This window comes from Podarcis liolepis (genome assembly GCF_965112155.1).
Source record: "Podarcis liolepis genome assembly, chromosome: 8".
Taxonomy (NCBI): Eukaryota; Metazoa; Chordata; class Lepidosauria; order Squamata; family Lacertidae; genus Podarcis; species Podarcis liolepis.
Window position 1 is genome coordinate 6,153,484 of NC_139560.1, and position 18,203 is coordinate 6,171,686.

General features: G+C 48.2%; 1 protein-coding gene across 5 annotated transcripts in view; it reads left to right on the forward strand.

The window, feature by feature from the left end:
* The window catches only part of PTP4A3 (protein tyrosine phosphatase 4A3), a 104,934-nt gene extending 93,497 nt beyond the window's left edge, over positions 1-11,437 (forward strand). For all 5 annotated transcript variants that reach the window (XM_083517082.1, XM_083517085.1, XM_083517083.1 and 2 more), the window contains 3 exons: positions 964-1,094; positions 2,495-2,569; positions 5,709-11,437. In XM_083517082.1, the coding sequence (XP_083373208.1) occupies positions 964-1,094; positions 2,495-2,569; positions 5,709-5,826 (324 nt within the window). In that variant the 3' untranslated portion in view covers positions 5,827-11,437. The remainder of the gene's footprint in view (positions 1-963; positions 1,095-2,494; positions 2,570-5,708) is intronic.
* Positions 11,438-18,203: the final 6,766 nt, after the last annotated feature.

Below are 18,203 nucleotides of genomic sequence, written 5' to 3' on the forward strand. Positions count from 1 at the left end.
ATTTAAAAAAACAAAAAAACGCAGGAATTTCTCCTGGGGATACTAGGTCCAGATATGCCTATAAATGCGTGAGAAATATTATTGTATGCTACAGTAGCTGCAAGAATACTAATCGCCACAAATTGGAAAGGAGAGAAAACTCCAAAAAGGTGGAGTGGCAAAATTTGTTGGAGTACGCCCAGTTGGCAAAAATGACAGAAAAACTGAGAGATCATACTGATCAAACATTTATTAGGAAATAGGAAATGTACAAAAAAAACACCTTATTGAATATTGTAATAACATCACGCCAGTGGCAGGACTTTGAATAACTTCTGTGGCAGGACGATCAATCATAAGAGAACATAACACTGATGAAAATTTTAAAAACGAAAGTGAAAATTAATTGTGCGCTAGATAAAGCGGTAAATACATGATGGGGTGATGGGAAATTGTTAGAAACTCAAGAAGAATGTACAGTGATGTGACGCAACAAATATTATTACTGTATTTTTCGCTCTATAAGACGCACCTGACTATAACACGCAACTAGTTTTTAGAGGGGGGAAACAAGAAGAAAAAAAAATTCGGAACGAAACAGTGGATGTATGATTTTTGTGGTTCATGCTGTGGCCACAGACATGTGATTTGACAGTGAGTTTGGGATAGCCCAATACAAAAATCCTGAGAATTCATGTGGATCCGTGATTTGTAATCATGTTTTTGCACCATTCCATGATCTGCTTTTCGCCCCTGGGCAGTTTGGCTCCAGGGACCACACATTCGCTCCATAAGACGCACAGACATTTCCCCTTACTTTTTAGGAAGGAAAAAAGTGCGTCTTACGGAGCGAAAAATACGGTACTTTCTTTTCTTTTTCCTGATTAACCCTTATGTTTGTTACTTCTTTTTAATCTCAATAAAGCATTAAAAAAGAGGTAAATAAACCTCTCTCTATCTCTTTTTGTGCCCCCTCTCCTCCAGGACTGGCCCTTTGACGACGGCGCTCCGCCACCCACCAAGATTGTGGACGACTGGCTCAACCTGCTGAAGACCAAGTTCTGCGAAGACCCCGGCTGCTGCGTGGCCGTCCATTGCGTGGCTGGCCTGGGACGGTAAGCCGGAACTCTGCGCTCTCAAAGGAGCCTGGGACTATATGGAGCTCCCCTCAGTCTAAGTCGGGCCATTCTTCTGTCGGGAAAGCATGGGGCTCTTCATCTCAAGGTCCTGGGTTCAAGCATTGGGCAGAAGAGTCCTGCATTTCAAGGGGTCAGACTAGATTTCTCAGACTTGGGGCTTTTTTGGGACTACAACTTCCTTCATCCCTAGCTAGCAGGGCCCGTGGTCAGGGATGATGGGAGTTGTAGTCCAACTACAGCTGGAGACCCAAGTTTTGGAAACCCAGGACTAGATCAAGGGAAGTAATTGTCTAATATTATTATTATTATTATTATTATTATTTATTCATTCCCCGGCCACTCTGGGCTGCTGCAAACAAAATATTAAAAGCACCATAAGACATCAAACGTTAAAAACGTCCCTAAACAGGATTGCCTACAGATGTCTTCTAAAAGTCAGATAGTTGTTTATTTCCTTGAAATCTGATGGGAGGGCGTTCCCCAGGGCGGGCGTCACCACTGAGAAGGCCCTCTGCCTGGTTCCCTGTAACCTCACTTCTCGCAGGGAGGGAACCGCCAGAAGGCCCTCGGCGCTAGACCTCAGTGGCACCTGCCCTCTGGAACGCCCTCCCACCAGATGTCAAAGAGAACAACAACTACCAGACTTTTAGAAGACCTCTGAAGGCAGCCCTGTTTAGGGAAGCTTTTAATGTTTAATAGACTATTGTATTTTAATACTTGGTTGGAAACCACCCAGAGTGGCTGGGGAAACCCAGCCAGATGGGTGGGGTATAAATAATATCTTATTCTTATTATTTATTACACACACACCCAGGTCTCTGGTTCCCCACCCCTGGATTAAAAAGTGTGAGGTGCAAGCATAGCACAAAATACCAAAGAGACAACTAGCTAGGCTTATAGGGAGAGTGACAACGGCCTGTGCAGGGCTTTAAGGTAAAGGTAAAGGGACCCCTGACCATTAGGTCCAGTCGTGACTGACTCTGGGGTTGTGGCGCTCATCTTGCTTTATTGGCCGAGGGAGCCGGCGTACAGTTTCCAGGTCATGCGGCCAGCATGACTAAGCCGCTTCTGGCAAACCAGAATTCGGGAATTTGAATCGCTGACCTTCTGATCGGCAAGCCCTAGGCTCTGTGGTTCACAACGCCACCCGCTTTAACCAGGGCTTTAACCAGCTGTAAATATCTAAATGCTCAAGTCAGGAAGGGGTGGGTGTTTAATTCCGTTTACTGAAGCTGTGAATGAAGTCCTGTGCTGCCTTCCTCCTCCTTCCCCCTGTAAAAATAAAAATGCCAGTCTTTTTTCTCTAGTTGAACCCTGTTTCTTCTTCCTAGTGTGATGGTTTAATCTTCTCTCTCTCTTTCTCTTTTTTAAACCAGAGCTCCGGTTCTTGTCGCGCTGGCGCTGATTGAGAGCGGAATGAAATACGAAGATGCCATTCAGTTTATTAGACAGTAAGTGCCTCTGAGCTGCCTGCTAAGATCCAGATTAATGGCCCGGCGTACCCAGACTGGCTTGATGCTTGTGGAGAGGGGAGTCAGGGGTTGCTTACGGAAAAGGCAGAGGTCGTTCGGCCTAACGAACGCACCAAAAATGGCAAGCGTGAGGCTCGCTGGCATGGGTTTTCTCCACCCAGAAAGTCGATCGGGTGCAGAATCGTAAAAGAAGCCTGGGACAAGTCCCCCCCCCCCCCTCTTCTCTTGAACTCTTGGTTTCGGTTTAGCTGAATGAATCAGAACCTGACCTACAAATTTACACAGGCAAAGCTGTTTGTTTACGGCCAGGATCCGAGGCCCAGGGAAATTTAAACAGTCGTCTTTCCCCCCCGCCCTCCCCAAAATTGCTCTTCTGCCTCGGAGGGGACTTTGTAAAATGCTTCTGGGCACTCCCGCATCTCGAGACGCAGCTTTTGGACCCCAGCCTCGGTCTTCCATAGTTGATCAAGGTAATGGGTAGAGATACTGCTTGGGTTATAAATGGACTGACTTTAGGGGGCAGACTTTTATTATGACATGCCACTCGGCTTTCTCTTCCTGTCCTCAACAACTCGACTCTCGACACACCTGGTGATTATCTCAGTATTGGTCCTGGTGCTAAACATCTGGAAGAACTTTCTGACAGTAGGGATGTGTTTGGCAGTGTAACAGTCTCCCTCAGGAGGTTGTGGACTCTCCTTCCTTGGAGGTTTTTAAGCAGAGGTTGGGTGGCCATCTGTCACGGATGCTTCAGTTGAGATTCCTTGCAGGGCTGGGTTGGGCTGGATGACCCTCGGGACCCCTTCCCACTCTTAAGATTCTATCATTCTACTCTGCTGGAGTCATAGAGGTGGCTGTACTGCTTCACAGTCCTAAGCGGTGTGTCACATCTAATTTCCCTTCCTACAGCGGCAGAAATCCTAAACGGAGAAAGCTAGCATATCAAGAGGGATGTGGGTGGTGCTGTGGGTTAAACCACAGAGCCTAGGACTTGCCGATCAGAAGGTTGGCGGTTCGAATCCCCGCAATGGGGTGAGCTCCCGTTGCTCGGTCCCTTCTCCTGCCAACCTAGCAGTTCGAAAGCACATCAAAGCGCAAGTAGATAAATAGGTACCGCTCCAGCGGGAAGTTAAATGGCGTTTCCGTGCGCTGCTCTGGTTCGCCAGAAGTGGCTTAGTCATGCTGGCCACATGACCCGGAAGCTGTACGCCGGCTCCCTCGGTCAGTAAAGCGAGATGAGCTCCGCAACCGCTGAGTCGGCCACAACTGGACCTAATGGTCAGGGGTCCCTTTACCTAGCATATCAAGAAGAAGGATTTAGCTTAGCCTTGTTCTCCCTGAGAGGCTAACTTTTCCCATGCAAAGATGCAAGAGGATTCCTGTAACAGTGACACCGTCACAGCGATACAGGAAGCTGCGTTATACAGGCCAGGCCATTGGTCTTCTTTAGGTTAGTGCTGTCTACACTGGCTGGCAGCATCTCTCGAGGGTTTCAGGCAAGGGGGTCTTTTCCAGCTGCACCCGGAGACGCCCTTGGGGGATTGAACCCGGAGCCTTCTGCACGCTGAGCAGACGCCCTCCGGCTGAGCTCCGACCCTTCCCCAAATCCCACGTCGCTAGCAGAAACAGTACCTAAAGAGAGAGTTGCGCCAATCTACTGAGAACCAGTCAGTCTGAGTCAGGGAGGTTTCGAACCCGTGATGAGGGACGCTGCAGGATTCTGCACTAACTGATGATGTTGGGAGGTTTAACCTGGAGCATTCTGCATGCCAAGCAACTGATCTCCCTCCCATATGCAGCCTGTTGCTGTCGCATGGCACACCCACCCACCCTGCCTCTCGCTTTCAGGGGGATTTTATTCTTGGGAAGCGGGGCGTTGTTGACCTGCCAGAAAGTCATCTGGGGTTAGGGAAGGACTAAAATGAACCTTTCGGGGGGGGGGGAATCCAGTGAAAACTGCCCGGCCGGATCCGGCGAGGATTATGGTCCATCTGGCCGCATCTCCTGGCTTGCAACTGTAATAGCTGTGTGAGCCCTTCGTCGCCACCAGCTCTGCAGCCGAGCGTCCTGCTCTCAATCCCTCCTCTAATCTCCTTAGCGTGTTCTGCTAAGGCCACGGAACAGGGATTTTTCCTTCAGTCTCTCCCTCGTGCTCTTGGCAGAGCAAGGACCTTGGGGAGGGGGCTGAACGGCCAGAAACGTCTCTTCTTGCTGCGGGATCACATTCACCCAGTGCTTTACCAGCTGCACTGGCTCCCGGCGGAGTACAGGGTCAGGTTTAAGGTGCTGCTTTTGACCTTTAAAGCCCTATGCGACCTAGGACCCACGTACCTACGGGACCGCCTCTCCTGGTATGCCCCCGGAGGACCTTCAGGTCCACAACTGATAACATTTTGGAGGTCCCAAGCCTCAAGGAGGTTAGATTGGTCTCAACTAGGGCCAGGGCCTTTTCAGTACTGGCCCCGACTTGGTGGAACGCTCTGCCACAAGAGACTAGGACCCTGCGGGACTTGACATCTTTCCGCAAGGCCTGCAAGACGGGGCTGTTCCGCCTGGCCTTTGGTTTGGACTCAGTCTGACCCTTATGTTTCCCTCCCCTTATGGTCCTGATTTATCGGGTACTTTTAAAATGAGGCTGCATTTTAAATTGCATTTTAACCTGTATTTTGAATGGTTTTTCTTTTCCCCCTATCATGTTTTTTACTGTGATTTTATTGGTGTCAGCCGCCCTGAGCCCGGGAGGGTGGGGTATAAATAAAATTTATTTTTATTATTATCATTATTATGATTATAAGCCCCACCCTCCCGCATCTGGAGTTGAGGGCGCAGCTGGGGCTGCTCTGACCAGCCTGCAGCCCTTTCCCCCGACTCTGCAGAAGAAAAAGAGTTTTGCTGCTGCACGGCCTTGGAAGCACCTAACTGGGGCGGGCAAAGATAGCTTTTTCTTGCGGCATGCGATGGTCTCTTGGTAGGCAGGACCCCAGGGAAGGTTTTACTTGGGGTCAAGAAGCCGTGTGTGTGTGTGTTCAACGCTTGCAAGCTGTTTTTGATCAGCACACCAAAGCTTTGATTTTTCTATCCCCTCCCTCCCTTCCTTCTTTCTCTCTCTCCTCGCCAGGAAGCGCCGCGGAGCCATCAACAGCAAGCAGCTGACGTACCTGGAGAAGTACCGCCCCAAACAGCGGCTGCGCTTCAGAGACCCACAGAACCACAAGAACAAATGCTGCATCATGTAACCTCAGTAATAGCCTTTTGCCAAAACACACACACACACACAAACTCCGCAAACACAGACACAGGGCTTTACCTCTGAAGTCCCAGGCGGCAGTCTTCCCCACTGGGCAGGATTCCCCTTGTTCGGCGCTGCCAAATCTGGCAGCGCTGGGATCTGAGCCTAGGAGGGAAGGTGGCCGAGTCCATTCCCCCCTCCAACAAAAAAACTAGAAATTATGTTGTTGTTTTTCCCCCCTCTCCTCGCAGAACACTCGCCAAGTGCGACGATGGCACACCACAATGCAATTGTGCTTCTGTTCCTTGGTGCTGGGGTGTATCTATCTGGGACCACCACAGCTCCTCTTCCGTGTCCCCCCCAAAAAAACCTCCTTTCCAGGCAGGGGCAGGTCCTAGCAGGGGCCGAGTGGGATAGCTTTGGGTGGGATAGACTTCTTGCAGCTCAGATCCCTTGCCACTGCCTCCCCTCTCCCTGGCGCCAGCGTGGCTTCCGACGCACCAAGCCAAAAGCAGTGCCACCCTGCCACTGCCTCCCCCCTTCTGCTGGGGGTGGTGGTCTCCAATTGACTTGGTGGGCACCGCAGGTTATGCCAGGCCTCCTGCAACCCAGGTGGCAAGTTGGTTTTGGCCGGAGGGATGGCATTGGTTGGGTAATGGCGTGATGGGTCAGTTGCCAGCTTCTTGCAAGGTAGTCTTTCTGGCAAGGTAGTCCTGTGATCTTCTTGAGTGATCTGCTGTGATCTTTGATCTAACCCCATGAAGGGGGTTTCCTCACCCCATTTGGAAAACGTACAGGGACATTTCTCTGCAATGCACAACCGGAAAGCAAACAGGCTCTCTGCCAAAGGCATCGTAGTTCTACCTTGTGAGATTCCGCCTCCCAGGTGCTACAATTCCTCTGTGTGTGTGTGTGATCAGAAGTTGATCCCTTCACGTTTAAATCATCCGATTCCCATCCTTGCCTCTGCTTGCAAGGGCATCCTAGGGTTGTAGCTCATTGGCAAAGGTTTGGCTTACCTGCACGAGAGACCAATAGTGAATTCAGGGGAGGCAGGTAGCTAGTAAAAAATGGTTTTTGGTCTGAAAACAGAGGGCTTCAGGAATGTTTGGCATTGGGCTCAGGAATTGGGAAAAGGCATGAGACAGAGAAAGCTGTTTCATGCATGGAACGACATCTGATTTGGACATGGAGGACTGCACAATTTATTCCTGTCTCCGCCCTAGGCCTTAAGAGATCAGGCCAGGGGAAAGGAACCGCTCCTGCCCCTTGCAGCTATTCCTGCAGTCACGGGACGTTTACGAGGAGATCCCACTTCGCGGGAGAAGAATAAATGAGCATGCGATGTAATTTTGGCACCCAGGGAGATCCCCGGACCTTGTGGGTCCAGTTTTAAGAGACAGAGGAAGCTGGACCCAGGAGAAGGCAGGCTAATAAATTCTCCTCTGACTCTTCACAGGTTGTGAGGGGGTTACCGGAAGCTTTAAAACCCATTTTCCGTGCCTCAGTTTTGCCCTTGTCAAGAGCACCCAAGCCACACCGTCGGTTTTGATGCTTAAAGTTTTTAATCGCTATTAAACGCACAAGTTGTTTCTGGTGATTTTGTCTTTGCAAAGGTAAATCGCGCCATTGCCGCCTGGGTGCTTGCAGATTTGCCGTGTGAGCATAGCAGCAGCGGCTGGTCCTATACCGAAGCCATGCAGAAATCACAGCCCCCAAATCCCCCCCCCCCCCTTCAGCAGGGAAATGGCTGTTCCAGGGAGCTGCTCACCGCCTCTTCCCTGAAAGAGGACTAAGCCTATGTGCCCCTCGGTGCAAAAAAACAATGGTAATTCTACCCCCAATGCATTATGGGTCAAGAAATCAGGGGACTGCAGGGGGGGGGTGAGGAATAATAATTCTGCCCCTCTTGCCTCATTCTGGTTTCCCTAGTCCTATTTTGCAGCTTGGCTACTGAAGCCCCACTTCCAAATTATGAAAATCTTCAGCAGCTCAAAAGTCATGAGATCCTGAAACTTGCTTTTTTTGTTTTGCTAGCAAAAATGGGAGTTCTGGGTGCATAGCTATGTTTTGTGTGCGCTCCTCCTTTTCTGGCGCTTGGGAATGGCTTGCAACGTTAATCGCAGGCGTGCAACTGGTTGCAGGTGCACACATTCCATCTGCATGCAGAACGCCCTGGCCGAAGCGGTAATCCGTGTCGGAAATAGATGAATTAAAGTCCCCATGAGGATCTTTGTTTTTGGCAAACGTGCGCAGAGACTCGCTCTGCCTCTCCCTGTAAGCCTTGGTATTATTAGCGCTCTAAAGGTGAACATGCCCCAATCTGAGATGCGCAGCCCACAGAGACTCCACAGCTACTGATTTCCTCTTGTTTGTGTAGCAAAAGTTTCGGTTGCGTTTTCAATACCTTCAAGCAAAAAAGTTCAGCATTTTACTTTTTAAACTTTTAAGGTCGTCTCCCCTGGCCCGGAAAGCTTTCTTCCGGTTGACGATAAATGTGCAGTCCTCTTGACAGCTTCCATGCGTGGGTGGGAGCGATTTCCTGTGCTGAGAGCTCAAGTGTGCAGCCAGCAGGTGGAGGATGGGTGGGAATTGTTCAGCCTGCAAAGGCGTGACTTGGTGGAGGGAACAGTTGGTGGGGGGCAGGCAGGCAGCTGCTATGAGTGAGCTTCTACCAAATTGGGGGGGGGGAAGAGATTTGGGGGGGGAGCCTTGCTGACTAGGGTGGACTCAAGCAGATCGTAGCACAAAATACGCATGGCCTAATTTTGCGCCTGCGCCCAAATTTGGGCTAACTCTTGTGGTAGAAGCAAGATTGCACCATTTCCCCAGGATTTCAGGCTGCAGGCAGAGAGACTGTGTTGTGCGGAAGCTTTCACGCACGGGCTCCTTGCATGTAGACAGCTAGCATGTCAGGGAGAAGGAAGGCTCGGCCCACATGCCTCTTCTGGCGTATGGCTTTTATGTGGGCTGCTGGGATTCCCTCCCCATCCTGCCTCCCATGTGAAACATTCAAATAATTGGATTTCCTCTTCCCTCGGACTCAAGTGGTGCAAATTAGGACAGGGATACCCTGCCTCAGAAAGAGGTGATCGCGCCAACACAACTTTATCCTGACCCTCCCGGTTTTTAATTTTTTATTTTATTTTTTAAATGTTGCTTGTAGTTGTCACTTCCAAGAAGAGAAGCATTGGGCCTGTTTATATATTTCACTGCCAGCCTCCAGGTAGAGGGGATCTTTGAGGAAGCACATTCCTCACTTTGGCCCCTAGTCAGCAACCTTCTGCCATCAACACATAATGTGCCCAATTGTGGTGAAACCTCATAGCCTGGAGATGCCATCTTTATGATAGAGTCCGGCCACTCAGCTTGCTGCAGAGCCCAAGATTACTGTCTGGGGAACACAGTGCCCTCCCTCAGATTAAAAGTGACCACCATTTGTGCTGACCATGAGCTTGCGGGGGGGGGTGGTTGGAGACCAGTGGTCAGCACAGGCAGGGAAAAGTTATTTTCATCTACCTGCTGCATCAAGAATGTTCTTTAAAAGGGCACAAGCTCCAACTTTTTTAAAAGATCCTTTCTGAAAAGCGCCGTTCTTTCCCTCAAATGTGCGCCTTTTGCAAAAAAATTCCCCATCGTTCTCTTTTTGGAAAAATAAAATTTTAAAAAATCATAGCACATAAAATGTCTTCAGACCTTACTTCAGAGCACTGGCTTAGCCAGACACAGACATACCAGCATTCTTAATAGCCTTATAGTGTGGAAATCTTGAATTCAAATTAAAAAAACCCGAAAGCTTGCGTGTATCTGTAGCAGGGAGACGGGGGGGAACATATATATATATAAATTTGCAATGCCTCTTGTGGTTTTTGTGTGTGTGTGGTATTGGGAAAGGTGATTTCTCTCTCCCAACTGTTGTAAAGCAAAGGTAATCATGTTCCTCCACAGATCTCAAGGCGCTTTGCACTGCATCGCAGTCCAGAGTGGGGATTTGAAATGCCCCCTTGGCTCTGGTATGATATGGCTCATTACAATGTCCAGGAATGTGAATTTAAATGATGTGTGTGTGTGTGGTTTTTTTAATTATTAAAAACAACGATAATGTTTTCTCGGAGGGGGGGATTCCCAATTGCTAATGCAAATGCCACAATGAAATGACGTTTTATGGTTCAAGGGGAGAAAGGGGGCTTCCAGCATAACTCCAAGGGTCATTCCACCATAGCTGTCAACATTTCCCTTTTTTTAAAGGGAAATTCCCTTATTCCGAATAGGATTCCCCACAAAAAAAGGGAAAAGTTGATAGCTATGCATTCCACCCCACGGCAGCCAGAGAATTCCTCAGACCCTCCTTCGTTGCACCTTTGATGTAACATCCCGGAAGTGATGGGCGTACAGTTTCTCCATCATTTCCCTGCAAGTTTTTCCCACCAGAAAGCAATCTATTGCATTGAATGTGCAGCACGGTGGGGTCAAGCAAGGGCTGCCCGATGGCATCTTTCGGGGCATCGAAAGAGCCTTTTGGGAGGAGACTGGCAGAAGCGGACACACCTGGCAGGAAGGAAATTGGAACGGCTGCCGCCACATCGACCTCACACCCCGTTTAATCTTCCAGCGGCCTGGGGGCGCCTTAAATTCCTCCGGCTTCTTCCCACACTGCTCTTGCGCTATCGAGGCGACGGGGTGGCGTCCTAGCTTGAGCATCGCCCGACCCCAAGTGGCCAAGCAAGGGGGGAGACAGCCGTGCAGTTGGCCCTGACGCAGAGCATTCCTGGGACACCAATGCTCCCAGGCTAGTGGGAAGACTTCACGAAGAAACAGCTCCCACTTGGCCCTGGAAAGCGAATCAAACCTTGGTGAAATCGCTGGCGAAAGGTTAATGTTTTAATCGAGGGCAGCTTCTAATCCCTGCTGGGGACATTATTCCGGACTGGTACGCCTGGCTTCAATATTTTAGTGTTCTGGGATGTGTGTCTGAATCTTCCCAACCCACCCTGTTTCTTTTTTAAACGTGTTTTCCCAAAGATACTCCGGACGATCCTTCTGATTCCTTTCAGCAGTGGGATTTTACACGTCTCGCTTTTTTAAAAACTCGGTGCGCCATTAGTTCATAGGTCTTCCTTCCCTAATTTGACGGCCTGCCACTCCCATCAGCCCCGCCCTCAGCTGGCTGAGGCTGCTGGGAGTTCTAGTTCAGAACATGGAGAGAGCGCCAAGTTGGGGAAGGCTGTTGTAGACGGAGACCAGTTACTTGGGGTATTTGCTGGTTGGTTCGTTTTTCCTCTGAGCCATAGCTAAATTATTATTGTTGGTTTTTACTGTTATACCCAGTGCTTTTATATCGGGCAAGCATCACTTTGGCAGATGCCAACGAGGTCCAGACACTTTATAACCTTTTTTTAAAAGAAGAAGAATTATTAAAAAAATAAAATAAGTGAAAACTTGTCTGTTTTTTCTGCTCAAGTCCTGTGTAAAACTGTCAATGCCTTTTTTAAAGTATTCACTTTTTTTTTTTAGTTGTGAGAGGTTTCCTTAAAAGTGTAATAAGGCTGTCCTTGCCTCCGACCGCAACAACAAAGGAAGATTTAAAAAATAAAAAGGCTTCACTGTTTTGTATGAGACTCTGTGTTGCAGTGTATTTATTTATCTCTCCTTCCCTTAAGGTAAAATTAGAAGCTGTCCATTGAAATAACCACAATCTGACTCCCTTCCAAGTCGTTGTGGTTTGAACGCTGAGCTTAGAGGCATCATAGATTGCTCCTTCTAGGTAGAAAATCAGATATATAAGCTAATCGCCAAATGGCACTTCAAAACTTACATTGTGGTCACCACAACAGAATGTTTAGGTGCCTTTTTTTTGCTGCAAAAAATATTATTGTTCATTTCATCTCTGTACAGTGGTGCCTCGCAAGACGAAAAGAATCAGTTCCGCGAGTCTCTTCGTCTTGCGGTTTTTTCTCTCTTGCGAAGCAAGCAGATTAGCGGGCTTAGCGGATCAGCTGATAAGCGGCTTAGCGGATCAGCTGTTAAGCGGCTTAGCGGATCAGCTGTTAAGCGGCTTAGCGGATCAGCGGCTTAGCGGCTTGGGGAAAAGGGGGGGAGGGAAAAAACCCGCAGGAACTCACAATACATTTTCGTCTAGCGAAGCAAGCCCATAGGAAATTCGTTTTGCGAAGCACCTCCAAAACGGAAAACCCTTTCGTCTAGCGGGTTTTCCGTCTTGCGAGGCATTCGTCTTGCGGGGCACCACTGTACTGCTTTCTATTTTAAAGGGGGATAATCTCAAAGCTGTTTGCCACACAGCAAATAAAACAAATCCACAATAAAATTCAAACTTCATGGGGAATATTTCAGATCCTTTCCTATGTGACATTTTGCTTTTCCTCATATTTATTTACTGACTTTATAGAGCTGCTCCATAGCAGAAGTCCTCTTAAGAAGCCAGTGAGGGACAGTGGCTATCAGTGGTTCTCAACCTGTGGATCCCCAGATGTTGTTGGACTACAACTCCCATGATCCCTGAGCTCTGCCCTTGCTAGCTAGGGGTGATGGGAGTTGTAGTTCAACATCTGGGGACCCACAGGTTGAGAAAGGCTGGATTAGAGGGTCGGACTAGGAACTGGGAGATCAGGGTTCAAAGCCCCACTCCGCCATGAAACCCACGAGGTGACCTTGGAGTCAGTTGCAGTCCCTTAACCTACCTCACAGGGTCGTCGTAGGGATTAACGGGGTTCTAGCCATGGGGTCAGCAAACTTTTCCAGCAGGGGGCCAGTCCACTGTCCCTCAAACCTTGTGGGGGGGCGGACTATATTTTGAAAAAAATAATGAACAAATTCCTATGCCCCCCCCCAATAACCCAGAGATGCATTTTAAATAAAAGCACACATTCTATTCATGTAAAAATACCAGGCAGGCCCCACAAATAACCCAGAGATGCATTCTAAATAAAAGCACACATTCTACTCATGTGAAAACACGCTGATTCCCGGACCGTCTGCACGCCAGATTTAGAAGGTTATTGGGCCGGATCCGGCCCCCGGGCCTTAGTTTGCCTACCCCTGTTGTATAGAAAGCCAAGGAAAGTGAAATTGCAATGGGCACTTGGTAGCCTCGAGCCATTTCAGGATCGGCATGGGTGGCCGAAGGAGGGAGGCGAAGAGGAGGAGCTCAAATGCACCGAAAGCCCAGGTGGAACATGAGTAGAAGTGACTCGGGCCCTTTTAAGGGTGGGAAAGTTCGCGATCGCACATGTACAGCAATGGCGTTGCTCGCCCCCAGAGAGCAGCGCAATTAAGATGGCTATCTTCAGCTGCTTAATCTGACAGCCTGCCAGTGCTTTTTCCTTAAGCGATGGCAAATTGGCATTGCAGTAGCCCCATTCCTGCTCTGGGGGTAATAATTTGCAACTCCCCCCGACAGCAGCTTCTTCTTAAAAAATGCAGGCCGCTTGGTCTGCTAGCAGCAACGCAGACAGAGGCTAGCTCTTCTGTGCGCCATGTCAGTTGCATTCAGCAGCTGCAGGGCTCTGCCTGCCAACCCAAACACATTTCTGCCTGGCCAGAGTTCGCTTTGCTGTTGGCATCTCTTGATTTTCCCAGACGATAATGCCCACCTGTTTTGCAGGGCACGGCTGAGGGCTGGAATGTGGAGAGGCATCCTTGAAATCTCTGGGTGTGCCTTTGCTTTTCCTTTGTCGTAATGCTGTGCGGGCCATGCACTGAGAAGCAGGGTAACTTTATCCTATACTTTGCGGACTTTATTTGGAGGTTTTGAAGCAGAGGTTCGATGGCCATCTGTCAAGGATTCTTTTTATTATTATTAAAAAATTTAATTTATTTAACATAATTGTTACAAAATATAAGCAAAATATTGCAAATACAATATATATTTCAAATAAGCACATATATAAGAAAGGAACAAAAGAGAAAAGAAGAAAGAAAACGTTTACCTTCCCACTGGAGGTACTGCTAGGTTGGCAGGAGCAGGGACCGAGCAACGGGAGCTCACCCCGTCGTGGGGATTTGAACCACCAACCTTCTGATCAGCAAGTCCTAAGCTCTGTGGTTTAACCCACAGCGCCACCCGTGTTTATTTTGCGTTACTGTTTTTGTGGCTCTTTTTTGTGACTGTGTGGAACCCAGTTCAGCTCCTGATTGATGGTGTGACCGCAGCAGCCAAGGGAAACCCCAGAGGGGGAAGGCTCAGAGCCCAGGGATTTGTGGTGGGACATTGTGGAGAGGTCAGTAGGAGAAGATTGTAAGGAGCTTCCGAAGGGCAACAGGGTTTAGTGAGCAAGACGAGTCGGTGGTGGAGAGCAGTTCAGACTGCGAGGCTGAAGCAGAGGAGGTGGGTCAAGAAGCCGCTTAAGAATCCAGGGACTCTCCCTCTCCTGCTATGACAAGCTCCCCTCCTCACTGGTCTCCAAGAATGTGCAGAATAAGGAGAACAGTGGCCACGGGTGCACAGACCCAGCTTGCGCCTGCATGGGTGAAATATACTCGGAGTCGGGAGTGGGTTTCATGCTCTTTATTCAGCTCATAGTGGTGAGGAGGAATGGAAGTTCCCCCAGAATATCCGCTTTATATACATTATTTACACAATGGGCCCCACGTGATTGGCAAATTCCAAGATTCATCTGTAGGCCAATCAGGTTGCGGATTCACTTCCACCTGGAGCTGGATTGGGTGACTCCTGTGGACCAATCAGACTGCTGCATTCTGAATCCTATTGTTCTAGGACCAATCGGACTGCTGCATTCTGAATCCTATTGTTCTAGGACCAGTCAGACTGCTGCCTTTTGGATCCTATTCAACTCAGTACATAACAATGGGAAACATCTGAAAGAGGAGCCTTAGAGAGTCCTGGTAGCTGCTCGCTAGGGGCAAGACCTGCTGCCAAGGGTTTCAAAGTTGTCCGTTCATTTCCTCAAGGAAAGAGTTAACTTCCCTGCCAACAGTCTTTCCGCTCCTGATTTGCAGCACTTTCATTGTGGCCTCACCACCGAGAGTGTTCTCCAGCCCCTTCAGCCTTCAAGGCAGGACCCAAAACTCCAGGTCAGCTTGCAGGGCCCCCAGCCAAGGTGTCACAAGGGGGTTGCACGTGTGACAAGGATAAATGCTGCACCGGTTTAAGCTCGAAAGCGGGAAATGCTGGGCAGGAATAGATTGGATATATACTGTAATTTAGCAGGAAAAGTACAGAATCTGCTGTCTTTTATTTTCGCTAGACTGCCTCCCTCTTTGTCCTTCCACCAGCAGGTGAAACCTTCTTGTTCCAACAGGCCGATAAGAACCGGCTGCTTTTAATGAAAGGGCTGGTGCTGTTTTATTGTAATTATCTGTGTGTTTTAAACATAGTCTGAAGCATATAGTTTTACTTCTGTCCATGTTTACTCGTTCGGTGTCATTTCTTTGTTTTTATCCATAAGCCGCCTTGAGTCCCATCATGGGGAAAGACTGGGTATAAATACAGTGGTGCCTCGCAAGACGAAAAGAATCCGTTCTGTGATTCTCTTCGTCTAGCGGTTTTTTCGCCTTGCGAAGCAAGCCCATTGAAGGATTAGCGGATTAGCGCTATTAGCGGCTTTTAGCGGCTTTTAGCGGCTTATCTGCTGATCGGATCAGCTGATAAGCGGCTTAGCGGCTTAGAAAAAGGGGGGGAGGAAAAAAACCAGCAGGAACTTGCAAGACATTGTCGTCTTGCGAAGCAAGCCCATAGGAAATTCGTTTTGTGAAGCACCTCCAAAACGGAAAACTCTTTCGTCTAGCGAGTTTTCCGTCTTGCGAGGCATTCGTCTTGCGGGGCACCACTGTAAATAAATACGGAAGAAGAAGAATAACAACCATGTTAGATGATATGTGCTTGAAAGTGTTTGTGCAGCACCAGATGCCATCTCAAAATTCAGAGGTTTTATGATTTCCACTTACGGAGTTCAGGTCTCTTAAATAACGCAACAGGCATTGCAGGAATCTAATTGCAGATCCAGTTTGGCCGGTAATCCTTGCTTCTATATTCTTAAGGCAGCTTGCCAATAATTTATCTGACTTGTTGCCATGTTCCTTATTACGGAGGTGCAGAACCTGTCAGACTCCAAGCCCCCATCACCCTCAGTTAGCATGGCCAATGGTCAAGGTTGATGGGTGTTGTAGTTCAATAGCACCCGGATGGTATCAGGTTTGTTGTTGTTTAGTCGTTTAGTCATGTCCGACTCTTCATGACCCCCTGGACCAGAGCACGCCAGGCACTCCTGTCTTCTACTGCCTCCCGCAGTTTAGTCAAATTCATGCTGGTAGCTTTGAGAACACCATCCAACCATCTTGTCCTCTGTCGTCCCCTTCTCCTTGTGCCCTCCATCTTTCCCAGCATCAGGGTCTTTTCCAGGGAGTCTTCTCTTCTCATGAGGTGGCCAAAGTATTGGAGCCTCAGCTTCAGGATCTGTCCTTCCCGTGAGCGCTCAGGGCTGATTCCCTTCAGAATGGAGAGGTTTGATCTTCTTGCAGTCCATGGGACTCTCGAGAGTCTCCTCCAGCACCATAATTCAAAAGCATCTATTCTTTGGCGATCAGGCACAGTTCTCTGCTCTTGACTTTTATTCCCTCACAACTCTTACTCTTTAAAGATCCCCTTGATTTCTGCCTCTGTCAGATTGTGAGGCTGCGGGCTGGAACTTTCTTTATTATTATTACTTTTTTAAAAAATTAATCCGAGGTTAAAGTGCTTGTTTTTCCGAAGTATATTGCACCTAGCAATAAATACCACCCTTGCCAAACGAAATCCAAACAGCAGGGCGAGATTTCTTTGGCGATCACTCGTAACTGAAACTATCAACAGAACTGGACAGAACAAGCTTATATTTACAGAGCGAAATATCCTCTTGAATTATATACCCAGCACATGGAACCTTTTGTAAAAGGACAATGCGAGTGGACTCTCTGTGCCCTTACCACAGCAAAAAGACTGATCCTGGTGAATTGGAAAAATAAAAATCCAGCTCCCTTCTACGATTGGATTGAAGACTTACCATGTTTTTTGCTCTATAAGACTCACTTTTTCCCTCCTAAAAAGTAAGGGGAAATGTGTGTGTGTCTTATGGAGTGAATGCAGGCTGCGCAGCTATCCCAGAAGCCAGAACAGCAAGAGGGATTGCTGCTTTCACTGCGCAGCGATCCCTCTTGCTGTTCTGGCTTCTGAGATTCAGAATATTTTTTTTCTTGTTTTCCTCCTCCAAAAACTAGGTGCCTCTTGTGGTCTGGTGCGTCTTATAGAGCGAAAAATATGATACATAAACTTGCAACATATGTACAACTTGCATACAAACACAGACTTGCCATGCACAAACTCAGTGATATTTGGAATCCATTTCGTATGACCTCTATAACCTCCATCCCAATTTCTGCCCTTTTCTCCTTATGGGGTACCCAAGAGCCCATATAGAGTCCTTATGTAGGTTCCCTATCGGTAGGAGAAAATAACAGGCCAACCAGAGAATATTGAGAAGCAAAGCAGCTAGTAAGCCTGATCTTTATTGATCTGTTGCAACAGGCTGCTCCCCTCACACGAAGGAAAGGAGGAGGACCCAGAACCATGGTGTGCCTGTCCTTATATAGACAGTGTGGTGTAGTGGTTAAGAGCGGTAGTCTCATAATCTGGGGAACCGGGTTCACGTCTCCGCTCCCCCACATGCAGCTGCTGGGTGACCTTGGGCCAGTCACACTTCTCTGAAGTCTCTCAGCCCCACTCACCTCACAGAGTGTTTGTTGTGGGGGAAGAAGGGAAAGGAGAATGTTAGCCGCTTAGAGACTCCTTAAAAGGGAGTGAATGGCGGGATATCAAATCCAATTTTAAATTCCCTTCCCTGGAGCTCAAGACCACCCCTCCATACATCATACATACATCACAGAAGGGGTGTAACCCAAGACCACCCCCCTCAAACATCATGCCTACATCTCAGAAAAGGTGGTCTACAACAGAAATTTGAATGTTGTTGTTTTTCCTGTCTGTCAGGTTAACTGATAATGCCTTATCTGATTGCCTTTCCTGGTGGTCTGGCCATTCCTTTGAAATGGTGATTACTAAATTCCTGTAACAATGGGAAGGTTCCCTGACCCCCCTTCCTCCTTGCAGAGAAAATATTTGGTCAGTTTGGGAGTCAAAATGGCTTCAGGTCAGTCTTCCCATGCTGATCTATGTACGTGCTTTATGAACATTTATTATATATGTAAGACCTCAAAGTTCTTATAACAGAGCCCACCCAGGGATGGCTGTGAGCAGGATTCCTGCACTGCAGAGGGTTGGACTAGATGACCCTCGGGGTACCCTCCAACGCTACAATTCTAAGATTTTGTGATTCTATTATTATTATTATTATTATAAAATATTTATTAAGA